The sequence below is a fragment of the Notamacropus eugenii genome, chromosome 1 (assembly GCF_028372415.1).
Source record: "Notamacropus eugenii isolate mMacEug1 chromosome 1, mMacEug1.pri_v2, whole genome shotgun sequence".
Classification (NCBI taxonomy): domain Eukaryota; kingdom Metazoa; phylum Chordata; class Mammalia; order Diprotodontia; family Macropodidae; genus Notamacropus; species Notamacropus eugenii.
In genome coordinates this window covers 202,494,628-202,506,855 of record NC_092872.1, presented here as the reverse complement: position 1 = coordinate 202,506,855, position 12,228 = coordinate 202,494,628, and the positions used below count along the sequence as shown (strand labels likewise).

The 12,228-nt window shown below is 35.7% G+C and overlaps 1 protein-coding gene across 15 annotated transcripts in view; it reads left to right on the top strand.

The window, feature by feature from the left end:
- The window catches only part of ATE1 (arginyltransferase 1), a 202,829-nt gene that overhangs the window by 36,897 nt on the left and 153,704 nt on the right, over positions 1-12,228 (top strand). For 14 of the 15 annotated variants that reach the window (XR_011970556.1, XM_072624567.1, XM_072624546.1 and 11 more), the window contains one exon: positions 11,884-11,916. The exons of the other annotated variant lie outside the window; for it this stretch is intronic. Coding sequence is in view for 13 of the 14 variants with exons in the window: in XM_072624567.1 (XP_072480668.1) it covers positions 11,884-11,916 (33 nt within the window). In the remaining variant the exon portion in view is untranslated. The remainder of the gene's footprint in view (positions 1-11,883; positions 11,917-12,228) is intronic. 15 annotated transcript variants of the gene reach the window in all.

The following is a 12,228-nucleotide window of genomic DNA, read 5'->3' as shown; positions in this document are numbered from 1 at the left end:
TTTGTCAGGGTAGTTTTTTGTTTCCAGTGGGGGTGGGGGATGTACTGTCAGCTGCTTGATCCCCCCACAACCTGTGAGCCAAGAGCTCCAGGAACAGTTGCTGCTGCAGCTGCCCTGCTCCTTTTGCTGCTGCTGTTGCCTTGGGCTCCTCCTCCAATGGCTCCTCCACCCCCTGTGCTGCCCTGGGGCTGGGGCAGACCACTCTCCCACAGGTCCCTCCAATATGTCCTTGATGTTTTGGGGTTGTGAAGTCTGGAAACCACCACAGGTGCCAGAGATTCAGTCCCACTAAAGCCTGCTCAGGTCCTGTCTGCTGGCATCACGCACACTGAACTGCACTCTGCCCACAGTGTTGTGGGATAAACTCTTCCTGTCAACCTTCTAGGCTGTCTCAGGCTGGGGATTTGCTTTACTCTGTTGTTCTGTGGATTCTGCAGCTCCAGAATTTGTTTAGAGCCATTTTTTACAGGCATTTATTTGGATGGGCTTGGGGATAGAGCTCTAGCAAGTCTGTGCTGTTACTATGCCATTTTGGCTCTGCCCCCTATTTTCTGTTTTTAAGAAAGAGATGAATCTATAGAGATGAATTTCATTACCAGTAATATGTTCTGCCATTTCCCTCACAAGGCCACCCACCTGCATAATATTCTTATCCACACTGCCAAATTTGATAATCTTTTCTCAGTCCTTGTCTTTCATGCCTCCATGGTAATTTTGATACTGTAACCTATAGTCTGTGGGAATTTCTCTCTTCTAGGTTTTCGTGACACTGTTATCTCTGATTGCTCCTCTTCCTCCTTTTCTGGCCCATCATCCATATATTCCCCTAACTATAAATTCTGTCCTAGGTTCTCTTCCCTGTACCTGTATTCTAACTTTGTACCCTTATCAGGCACCATGATTTGATTGTCATTTCTGTGCAAGTGACTCACATATCTCTGGATTCAGCCCTGGTCTTTCCCCTAAGCTTCAGTTCCATGTCATTAGCTGTCTTGATTATTACATGCTGGATGGCCCAGAGACATCTCAAACTCAGTATATTTAAAACAAATAATTTGTTTTCCCCCATGCCCTACCTTCTATCAAACTTTCCTATTTCTGTTGAACATTCCATCTATCTAGTTACTGTTTCATAACTTTCTCATTTTCCTGGACTCCTCACATGTGTCTTCAAGTTTGCCAAATGCTGGTGTTTCTACCTCCACATTCTCTCTTTACATTTATCCCCTCTGCACTCTAGAATAGTTATCCTGATTCTTTATCACCTCTCTCCTAGATGATTTGCAGTGGTTTCCTGATTGATCTTCCTGCCTCAAGTCCCCCCCCACCAGTACTTCTTCCATAGTGCTGCCAAAGTAATTTTCCTTAAATGTATATCTGATCATGTCACTTTGTACTCAACATCAGTAACTCCCTATCTTCTTTGAGATAAAATATAGACCATCTTTGAAAGCCCTCTATTTCTGCCTTAATTTCAGCGTTATTTTCCAGCCTTGCTGGATATGACTTCTTTTTTTTTGTACTCTGCAATCACTCAAACTGGCCTTCTACCTATTCCTCACACATAGTACTCCATCCTCTGTTTTTAAACCTTTGCACTGGCTGTCTCATATGCCTGGACTGCACTCTCTTCTTACCCTTGTCTCAGTCCTTAAAGACCTGTAGGTAACTCAGGTATCATTTTCTGTCTCTGTCTCCACCTCTTCCAGGGCTCCCTGTTCCCTTAGACACAAAAGTATTGAAGAATATTACATAAACTTCATTGATAAAGCAGCAATAGCATTTGAGAGAATTGACTCCAATTTTGAAAGAAATTCTACTATAGGTAAAATGCAACAAGCAGTGTTGTATGCTTCATAAAAATCTTTCATGAAAGGAAGAGTCGATCAGTAGTGTGGCAGATTTCATTGTTGTTTTATTTTAAGAAATTGCCACAGCCATTCCAATCTTTAGCAGCCAATACCCTGGATAGTCAGCAGCTATCAACATTCAGACAAGACCCTCCACCGGGATAAAAGTTTGACTTGCTGAAGGCTCATATGGTAGCATTTTTTTTTTTTTTAACAAGATACTTTTTAAATTAAAGGATTTACATTTTTTAGTCATAATACTTTTGTAATAATGTAAACATAATTTTTACATGCACTAGGAAGCCAAAAATTCATTGCTTTATTGTGATATTTGCTTTATTTTGATGATCTGGGACTGAACCCTCAATATTTCCCAGGTATGCCTCTATTTCTGTTTTTTCTCAGCTCTCATTATCTCTGTTATTTTATTTCTTTATTCAAATAAACATATAAAACCAGATAATCTTTAAAGTTACTTCCAGAATTAGGAATGTAAGAATCTAATTAAGATATCCCATAATTTTTGTTCCTTCAGAAATGTTCTGTAAGTATTTCTGTTATTAAGTCAGTAGGGTTCTATACAAAATGACAAAGTATAATTAGCATCTTCTTTAGAATTGTGGCTCTACTATAGAGTTTGAAATACTATTTATTTTATGTACCGTTTGTGTAATTTACATAAAATGTAAGCTCCTTGAGGGAAGAGACTGTTTTTTTTCCTTTGTATCTCCAGTGTCTAGTGCCTTGCACTTGATAATAACAGTAGCAATGATAGTAATGAATAATATGTATGCAGAGCTTACTACTAGCCAGGCACTATGTAAGTGCTTTTTCAGTCATTTTCTCATTTGATCCTCACAACAGCCCTGGGAAGTAGGTGCTATTATCATCATTTTACAGATGAGGAAACTGAGACAGACAGTTTCAGTAACTTGGCCATCACACAGCTGGTAAATGTTTGAGGCTTGATTTGGACTCATGTTCCTAATTCCAGACCTATCCACTGTTTTACCTAGCTACCTCAACATAAAAAATATGCACATGCACAGTAGAATCTTAATAATATTTTTTGAATTGATTATTAACTATCCCCATGATTGGAGAAACAGTACATTTTTTTATTATCAACATAAGATGTATAATGAACTTGGAAAATGTTGTCTAAACTACACAAGTATATATAAGATACTTTGATCTATTACCTTTTCAGAATTATGGAGGCATAGTCCTTTTGTCCTGAGTTCTGTGTCAAGAAAGAGGTTAGCAATCCCACTGAATTTCTCATTCCTAGGTTTGTGTTACCCACATTGCTAACAAGTAAATAAAGATGAGAGGAAAGAGTTACCACTGAATGGTTTTATTAAGAATTTTTAAATTTTATTTGTCCTGTGAAATAATGTTACATAATCTAATCCTAATCTAGAAAATAATTTGCACTTTAGTTTTCATCTTTCAAACATTTCTCTGAAGTAGATAAATTATATGAATTTATTTGTATGTTTAGGAAGGGAGAATTTGTATTTCCTATAAAATTTGACATAGATAACCATAAAAAAGGATAGAATTTTTTAAAATAGTAATTTTTTGAGTAGCATCCAGATTTTTGATTCCCTGGACATTTTGTATGATTTGTATTTTAAATCTGTGAAACATTTCAGGAATGCCTTTTGGAAATATTTTAACAAAGTACTTCAAGTACGACTTTACATGCTGCTCTTATTTATATAAATAAATAGAATATATCTTAGCTGTTAGCCTACAGTTTTTCTTGAGGGATAAATTGATTTTAAAAAGCATCCATGCCATTTTTTCCAAACCGTCCAGCTGTAAATTTCGTCTTCTGTTGTCTGTTAAAAAATATGGCATTTCTATATGAAAATTACAGAAGCTATAGATAGAGGTTGTTGGTGACCATTACAAATGGTAACTAATAGTATTAAGTAGAAATAGTCTGGAATAATTTTAATGGCAACTTACTCACTTTGTAGGTTAAAAGGTTATGAAATCTCTTTAGATTTGTGTGATGATAAAAATCCGAAAATTGTTCAGTTGCCAATAGAATCTTGAATAATAATTTTAGAAATAGTAATTGACTGATGTTTTTGGTTAAGTAAATGCACAGTGCCTGTGATCCCACAGTCCCTCCACTTTTTAGGAGCACTTTAGTTGAAATATGTTTTTGTTTGTCTTACAATGTGAAAATACATTTGGATTCAGCATTTACTCCTAACTTTATAGCTTGCTTCAGTGTAAGCACTTTGATGAAATTTTTTTCCCAAATGGGATATCATTTATATTATTTTTCTGGTCATGTTGCTTTTACTTTTATAAAAATAACAGATGTAGTCTTTGGTCTAGAGTTTTCACACATATTCCTTGCTCCTAAACTGAAAAAAAAAAAGATCATAGGTTTAGAGCTGAAGGGACCTTAGGAGCCAACAAGTCCAACTCCCTTGCTTTACACATGAAGAAGCTGAGAGAAGTTAAATGACTTCTTGCCTTGGGCCACACATCTAGTAAGTAGCTAAGGAAGGATTTGAACTTAGGTCTTTGTAAAACTTAGCCCAGCATTTTATGTACTCTGTTGTGTCACTTAGATTCTTCTAACCAACAAATCCACCATGAAACTTTTTCTATTCATAATTTTTTCTGGTTATGTTACTTATTTTTAAGATCTCTTTACTAACAAGAAGTGTCTGTTTCTAACTTTTTTAGACCTATTAAAGGTTTAATTTGATATATGTCTTAATTTTCCCTTCATCCCTTCTTGTCCTCCAAATGATATTATGCGGAGATTATGATTTTGGGCTGTCAGTCTTAATTTTTATTCCCCGTTAAGTGGAGAGAACTTTTCAGTCAATGTTTTGGTAAAATGCCAGATAAAGCAAGGCACTGAGCATTCTTAAGTACTTGCTATGCCAGACACTGTCCTGCATTCTGAGGATAAAGATGTAAGCAAAAAGGAAGATAGTCCGTGCCCTCAAGGAGTTTAAATTGAACTTGAGACAAAAGAGTGCTAAAAAGCCTGGGGATGGGAGCTGAAATGTGGGGGTCGAGTTTCAGGCCTGAAATTGCCAGAGATGCAGAAGAGGTCGCTTCAGGGTAAGAAGGTTGCAGGGGTCAGTGGATGTTCTGGGGTGATAAGGCATCTGATGCCAAGGAAAACTCCAAGGTGAGATGCACCTGAGGCATGGTAGCAAAGTTCCAAAAGTCAGAAGCAGAGACAGAAGGGGAATAAAGGTGGACAAAACTGCCTCCCTGCTCCCTACCCCTCCCTGCTGTTGAGGCCTGGAAGGGAGCTGGCATTGCTGAGTGTGGTCCAGGGTGAGAAGTTTTAGGGGCAAATGGATGAATAGAAGGCCATTTCTGATAAGTAGTGTGGCTATGTCTTTAGGCTGTTGTGAATGTCTTTTTTTATAATGGACTATTAAAAAGTAGAATTCTGATTTTTGTTTGGAGTCAAATTTCAAAGAATTATTCATTTATATATGATACATTTTTTCTTAACTTAGTTTTCATGTTGCTTTAAAAGTCAGTTTGAAAGAATGTAAATATACATCTGAGATAGAAAAAAAGTCTAAATATGTATATAACTCAATTTGAAATCTTAACAGAATCAGTACTTCCAAATTTCTGGAAATGACACTTAAAGTTTCACATTGAGTTGCATTTTAATTTGATAAGTGCCAAACTATAAATGGAACTTTATTTTATGAAAGAGCCACAGCTACTCATCAAACAAAGATTGCCTCCTGATAATTTGAGAGTCTTTGCACGATGTAGGTTAAAGACTGAAGAGAAAGGTCACTAGGGCTGTAATTTTTAATGCATGAAAGTTTTAGAAGCTGTAGTGAAAAATCAAAACCATGCAGAGTAATTGATGTGATAAGTGTGAGAAGCATGTTTTGGTTACTTGAAGTAGTTATTTTTATATAATTTGGTGAAAAATTTTAGTCTTGTTATTTAATTTTTAAACATAATACTTTTATATTTCTGCATATTCTTGGATGTCATATTTATGCTTTAGGATAGATTTTATCAGGAGCTATAGCATTCAGAATCTCTTACTAATGGAGATACCTAAATAGTACTACTTATTTAAGTTAAAATAAAGCAAAAAGGACTATGTGGATGTGTATTTTAATCACCTTTTATTGTTTTAGGGACTATTTCTTCCTTTTACTTATAAAAGCAAATGAACCAAGTTTGTGCCATGCTATCCAGGAAAACATTTAAATAGTATCTGCCTTGTTAATGAATTGTTGACTATTTTGTACAAAAATATGAAGTTATAGGTTAACAGATTATTTATCTTCTTCTTCTTTACCTCTCCATTGTGCCTTCTTGGAATCTTCTGTTCTATCATTAATACACTTTCCTTTGCCTTAGCACTTTTCCTTTCATCATGCTCCTGCAGTGGCTTCTTGCACTAACAGAAGTCTGTCTTTCCCAGAAGACTGCATCCCTGGCTATCCTCTCTAGTACTTTGTGCACCTTATGGCTTAGCACACTGGATCACAAGGAAAAGTAGGTCTATTCCTTGCTCCTTACTGCTTCTAGACTTTTCCTTAGCCGTCATTACTCAGTACTCTTTTGAGGCTCAAGTTGGACCTACCAAATTCCAAGTCATTTTCTCCGTTTTCACAAATTGGTATCTGACTCTTTACCTTTGGCCTCCAACGTGGTGTCTTCTATACATTTTGAGACCATCTCAAACATTTTCTTTTCAAGTCATCATACCTCTCAATTTCTATTACCTCCATTTTCACCCTGCCTCGACTACACACAGGAACAGGCATGTTTGATTTCATTCTTATTTCTAAGTGTTTTACATCAGTGATTCTGAGTTCTGAACCCTTTTGAAAAAATTGCATCCTGCTATTCTTACTTGTTTCCTCTCTTTTAACACCTCTTAAACCTTTTCTTTGTTTTTGTCGTGACTTTCCTTAATGCTATCCCTTCCTTTTCTTATAGTCCTTCAAACCATTCTGACCTTCTTTTCTTTCTCTTGAAGTCTTGACCGTATAACAACAACAGCAACAATTATAATAATAGCTAGCATTCATAGAGTACGTACTGCGTGCCAGGCATTGTGCTTAAGAGCTTTACAGATATTTCATTTGATCTTCACATCAACTCTTAAGAGGTAAGAGATGCTATTATCCTAATTTTACAATTGAGGCAACTGAGGCAACAAATTAATCGGTTTGCCCAGGGTCACACAGTAAGGTTCTGAGTCTGGATTTGAATTCAGTTGTTCCTGACTCCCAAGTCTAGCACTCTCTCCACTGTACTACCTAGTTGTAGTTAAGCAGTTTCACTACAGTGCCCTCTACCCTTAGATTCCTTGCCTGCTTGTCCCATTGAGACTTATGCCTTTCTTAACACTGGCCTTTGATTACTCCCATCACCTGTTTCTTCTGTTTCTATTGATGCACTGCTGGAGGAAGTGAAAGAACCATGCAGACTCTGTGTCACAAATTTCTGCTATTCCTATAATTTGATCCTTTGTACAGCATAACAATGCTTTTATTCCTTCTTTGTTTTATTTTCTCTTGTACTTTCCAGAAGCAGCTATTCAGTTCATTTCTTCATCCTCAAGCCTCCTCTAGCCCTGCCTTTGAAAGCTAGCTTTTATGAGCTCCCTTTTCTTCAGTTCTGGTCCTTAAAACCCTTCTAAACCAGCCCCTCATTTTTTCCTTGGCTTCAGTGTTAGAAGAGAGATGGTCTTGCCAAAGTCTGTTCTTCCCATGTTCTCTAGTAGCTTGTCTGTCATTCATCTCTCTGCCCATTTTTATTTTCATTATGTACAAAGTTCTTCCCTTCAACTTCCTAACATACAAGATCTTCCCCATTCTCAAAAATCCTTCTCCACTTGACCCTGCCATCCTCCCAAAACATTAGCTTGTAACTCTTTACTGTTTACAGGCAAACTCATAGGAAAAAGTGTCTGTCTTGTTGCCTCCACTCCATCACTTCTCACTTCCTTCTTTGTAGTCTTAGTTCTTAGACCATCAGTCAGTTGGAGCTACTTGAAGGTTAACAACAATCTTCCAATCAGTGAATCCAGGGACTTTTTCTCAGTTTTGTTTTTCTGTGACTTTTGTTATGATTGATTGTCTGCTCCTGGTTAATCCTCATTTTCTAGGCTTTTGTGACAAGAATCTTTTCCTCTGCCTTCTTAATTATGTGTGTACCCTAGGATCTTTTCTCTGTATGTTCTCTCCTTATGGTCTTAGCATCTCAGTTGGTCTGATTATTTCATGGGCTCAGTAATTTTCTGTGTACATATCCAATTTTTTTCTGCTCTAATGTTTTGTCACCAATGGCTCCACTTGGATATCCCGTGGCATGACATATAGTATGCCCAAAATTGAACTTATTCCTCCTCTAAATATCCCAATTTCTCATGCCTAAATACTATCCTTCCAATTAGTTTCACACTTAGAGTCTTTCTCTTCTCCACTCCATCTTGTACAGCTGCCAAAACAATTTTCCTAGAGCACAAATCCTGCTTAAGACTCTTAAGTGGCCAGAGATAAAATATGCACTCTTCTTCATCAGCCTGCAGGCTCTCCTTCTAGACTAATGTCACCTTAGTGATTAATTGCCACGTGGCTACCTCTTTAAATCTTCTGTTTCAGCTGATTGGCCTACTTACTGGTCTTCACGCTTAATTCCATTTTCTGGGTTGCTTGGCTTTGGGGCTGAGGGAGGGAAAATGACAATTGCCACTGCACCTCTTGCTCTTTGCTTCTTCAGGGGTCAGTTCTGGGCTCACTTCTGCTGAGAAACTTTCCCTGCTATGGCTCTTTGTTAGTGTTCTCTCCCTTCTCAGATTATTTTGTTTCATTTTCCCAACCTATTTCCATGTTGAAGCTCTCTTCAGAAGAACTGTAAGATTCCTGAAATTTGGGACAGGTTTGTGATTTTTGTGTTGTATTCATAGTGTCTTCTATAGAGTCGATGCATAATAAATGCCTGTTGAATTGAAATGAATATAGATATATAACTTGTAACATGTTACTTGCTTTTTTTCTTGCTTCAGAGAATGAATATTTTGAATCATATTTTCATGTTTTTGTATATTTCATAGGGGAAAAAAGTTGTTAAATACCTTTTTTGTAAATTTTCTGTCTCAAAATGGAAGTTAAAGAAAAAAATAATACATCATTCAGCTAGAGGCAGATATTAAGACATAATGCCTGTCTTTATTTTTGCAAGCAGTAATGTTCTATGCCAGTTGCCATCATGTAATACTGTACATGTGCTACTTCTCATATATAAAACACTCAGAATGAAAGCTTGTAAACCACTCAAAAAATTAATTTTGGATTATACTTGAAAACAGTGAGACTCATGTTGTTAGATCTTACATGTATCATATTTGTTGTAGCAAAACCTAAAAACTAGAGAAATGTTCATCAATTGGGAATAGCTGAATAAATTATGTGATATGATATAGGAAAATATTATTACACCAAAAGAATTATGAAAGGGACAGATTCAGAAAAATCTGGGAAGACTTGTATGAACTGATGCAATCTGAAATGAGTAGAAGGAAAAGAATTTTTCAAACAGTATTGTAAAGAAACTCCTCTGAAAGATGTAAGAATGTGTTGTTTTTTTTTATCGTAAACTTTTATTTGTTCAGGAATTGTAATGGCAATTAAAATTGACTTGTGTTAGAGAAATTCTTAACGGTATGAGGACACTCTGCCAGTTTGGTCTTTATAGTCTCTAAGCAAAAAATAAGTATTTTGAAATCATTTAATTAATAAAATTGTTTCCGACATTCTTGTGCCCAAAATGCAAAGCATGCAATTTTCTTTGACACTTCATAGCTACCTTTGATTGGAGTTTTTGGAGAAGTAGTTTCAGTGTTTAGGGAGCCTCTTTAAGGAGCTAGGTTTGGAGTGGGGCAGGTCTTTGGTCCTCATTTGAGATTTTTTTCATAATTCTAGATTTAGAGTTGTTGTTATTGTTGCTGTTGCTGTTGTTGATGATGATGCTAAGTTAGTGGGCATGACCTGGATGAAGATCCAACAAAGAGAACTGAGGAGCAGGTCAGTCAGATGAGAAGGCAGCCAGGAGAACACAGTGTCACAAAAATCTTCATTTCCTGACTTGTCAAGCCTTCTGCAGGACTCTCATTGTGTGTAGCTGATTCTCTTTGATGTTTTCTTTGCTCTGTCTGGTGCATTTTTAGAGCTTTAGTGGAAGTGATTTAAAGGGATCTGGACTCCTCTAGGTTGTAACATATTACCATCTTCCCACAATCCTTAGGTCCTCTCAGTGATGTGGTCTAGAGGTGTTAGGAACCCTGAAATGCAAGGGTAGAGAGTGGATCTGCCTTGAAGGAATTCGACCACTCAAGCCTTCTTTCAGTCAGAGTAGCGAGGTTTTATTATAACACTGGTTAGGTGGGCGAGATTCTAAGAATCTACTGGGGTTTTGTTTTGACTAACTTTGCTGACAGTTCAGCAAGGGAGGGTTTTGTAAGAAAAAAATTATTTGGGGTTGGGGGAAGTAGGTAGTGATAAGTAATAAAACATGATAAAGACATCAGTGAAACCTTTTTAAACGTTTGTAGAATAAAAAGAGGTTCAGAGGTGAAGAAAAGCTAGACAGCTTTGGAAATAGTGTGTGGAATATAGTTTTTAAAAAAACATGTAATGGAGATTTGCGGTTTCATGTATAGTACTCTTTCTGTTCTTTATATATGGAATGCTCTTATTGGCTGTTAAATTCAAAATACCAACAATTACTTTTTAAAAATCAAATCTACCTGAATATTGTGTAACGAGCATTAAATTTGGAGTTAGACAAGCAGAGTTTAAGTGCCAACTTTGACAGTCATTTAATTTCTTGAAACTTCAGTTTTATAAATTGTGAAATGTGATTATTAAAGCTTACACTTATTTATAGTGGTATGGTGAGGAAAGTACTTGTAAAACTGCAAACCATTATATAAATATGTTATCATTAATTATGATTTAACATTTTATTATTCTATAAATGATGGAAACTTGCTTAGCTAGATCTATTAGAGTTTGAAAAATAAGGGATGAATTTCTTCCCATTATGTTACATAGCCATAATGGTGATGATTTGATCACTTTGATATGCACTTCCAGAATGTTCACCTAATAGTAAAGATAAAAAAACTGTAATTCTTTGTTTATAGAAAGGAATAGTAATGGGTCTAATATAAGTTACTTATTTTTTTGGATATATGTATATATATATTATATAGCTGATATTTATAGAGTTTTAAATTTAGCATATCATGCATTTATTCCATTTGATTCTTAGCACAAGCCTGTGAGTTAAGGAGCCATGGATCTTACTTGTGTTTTATAGATTAGGAAACCGAGGCTTAGAGAAATTGTTACTTGCCCATGATGACACAGTTATTAAGTATTAGAGATGGAATTTGGGCCTAGATCTTCAGGTGATAATATAATGTATTTTAACTTGGAACTTAACTTTTTTCCTTTTATTAATTATCCATTAGCAAAATTATAACATACAAACACATATATATGTACATGTATGTATATATGTACACACACATATATACATATACATATATTGGCTAAAAGCATAGACTCTTAAAGTTAGAGGGAATCTTTCAGGTATGTCCCTCAAACATGATTCATTAATTGCTTCTTATAGCATCATTGACAAGTCATATCCAGCCTCTGAAAACTGGGGTAATACTTTCATTTTCAGGGAATTGTTCATAAGTGCTAAACTTTAGAAAGCCAGATACATGGACACTAGGGAAAAGACAAGCTAGAGCTGAAGATGGCAGTGAGGCTAGATTTAAATTTTTCAGTGATTTAAAAATGTACAGCTGTGACTTTTGAAGTTTCCTTAGTATATTTAAGGATGCAATTGTTATTTAAAATTGATTATGAATTATAATATTTTTTCTTTCTCTTCTTTTTTTTTTTTTTTTTTTTTTGTGTGTGTGTGTGTGTCTTTTGTTTCTGGGGGAATGTGATTCTTTTCAATCCCTACTTTGCAGTTCACAAGATTCCTTTGCAGTTCACCGCTGGAGGTAAGAATTTACTCATTTATTTTAACTAGATTCTTATAGCACATTTGTTATTGTAGTAATTTTTACAGACAAGTATATAATAAAACATACTGGTTAGTGATATTTGGATGTATAGTTTGCAGTAAAACTGATAGAGGCTCATTTGGAGATGAAGATAGTTCCGTTAGATGATAAATACTACCGAAAACTATTTTCATAGCATTTTTCAGTTTGCATTCTCTTTCGTTTATCCCTGATGAACTTGTCCTTAGTTTTAAAGCACTGTTTTACTTAAGACAATATTAATATCACTCCATTTCAATTCATTGGGCA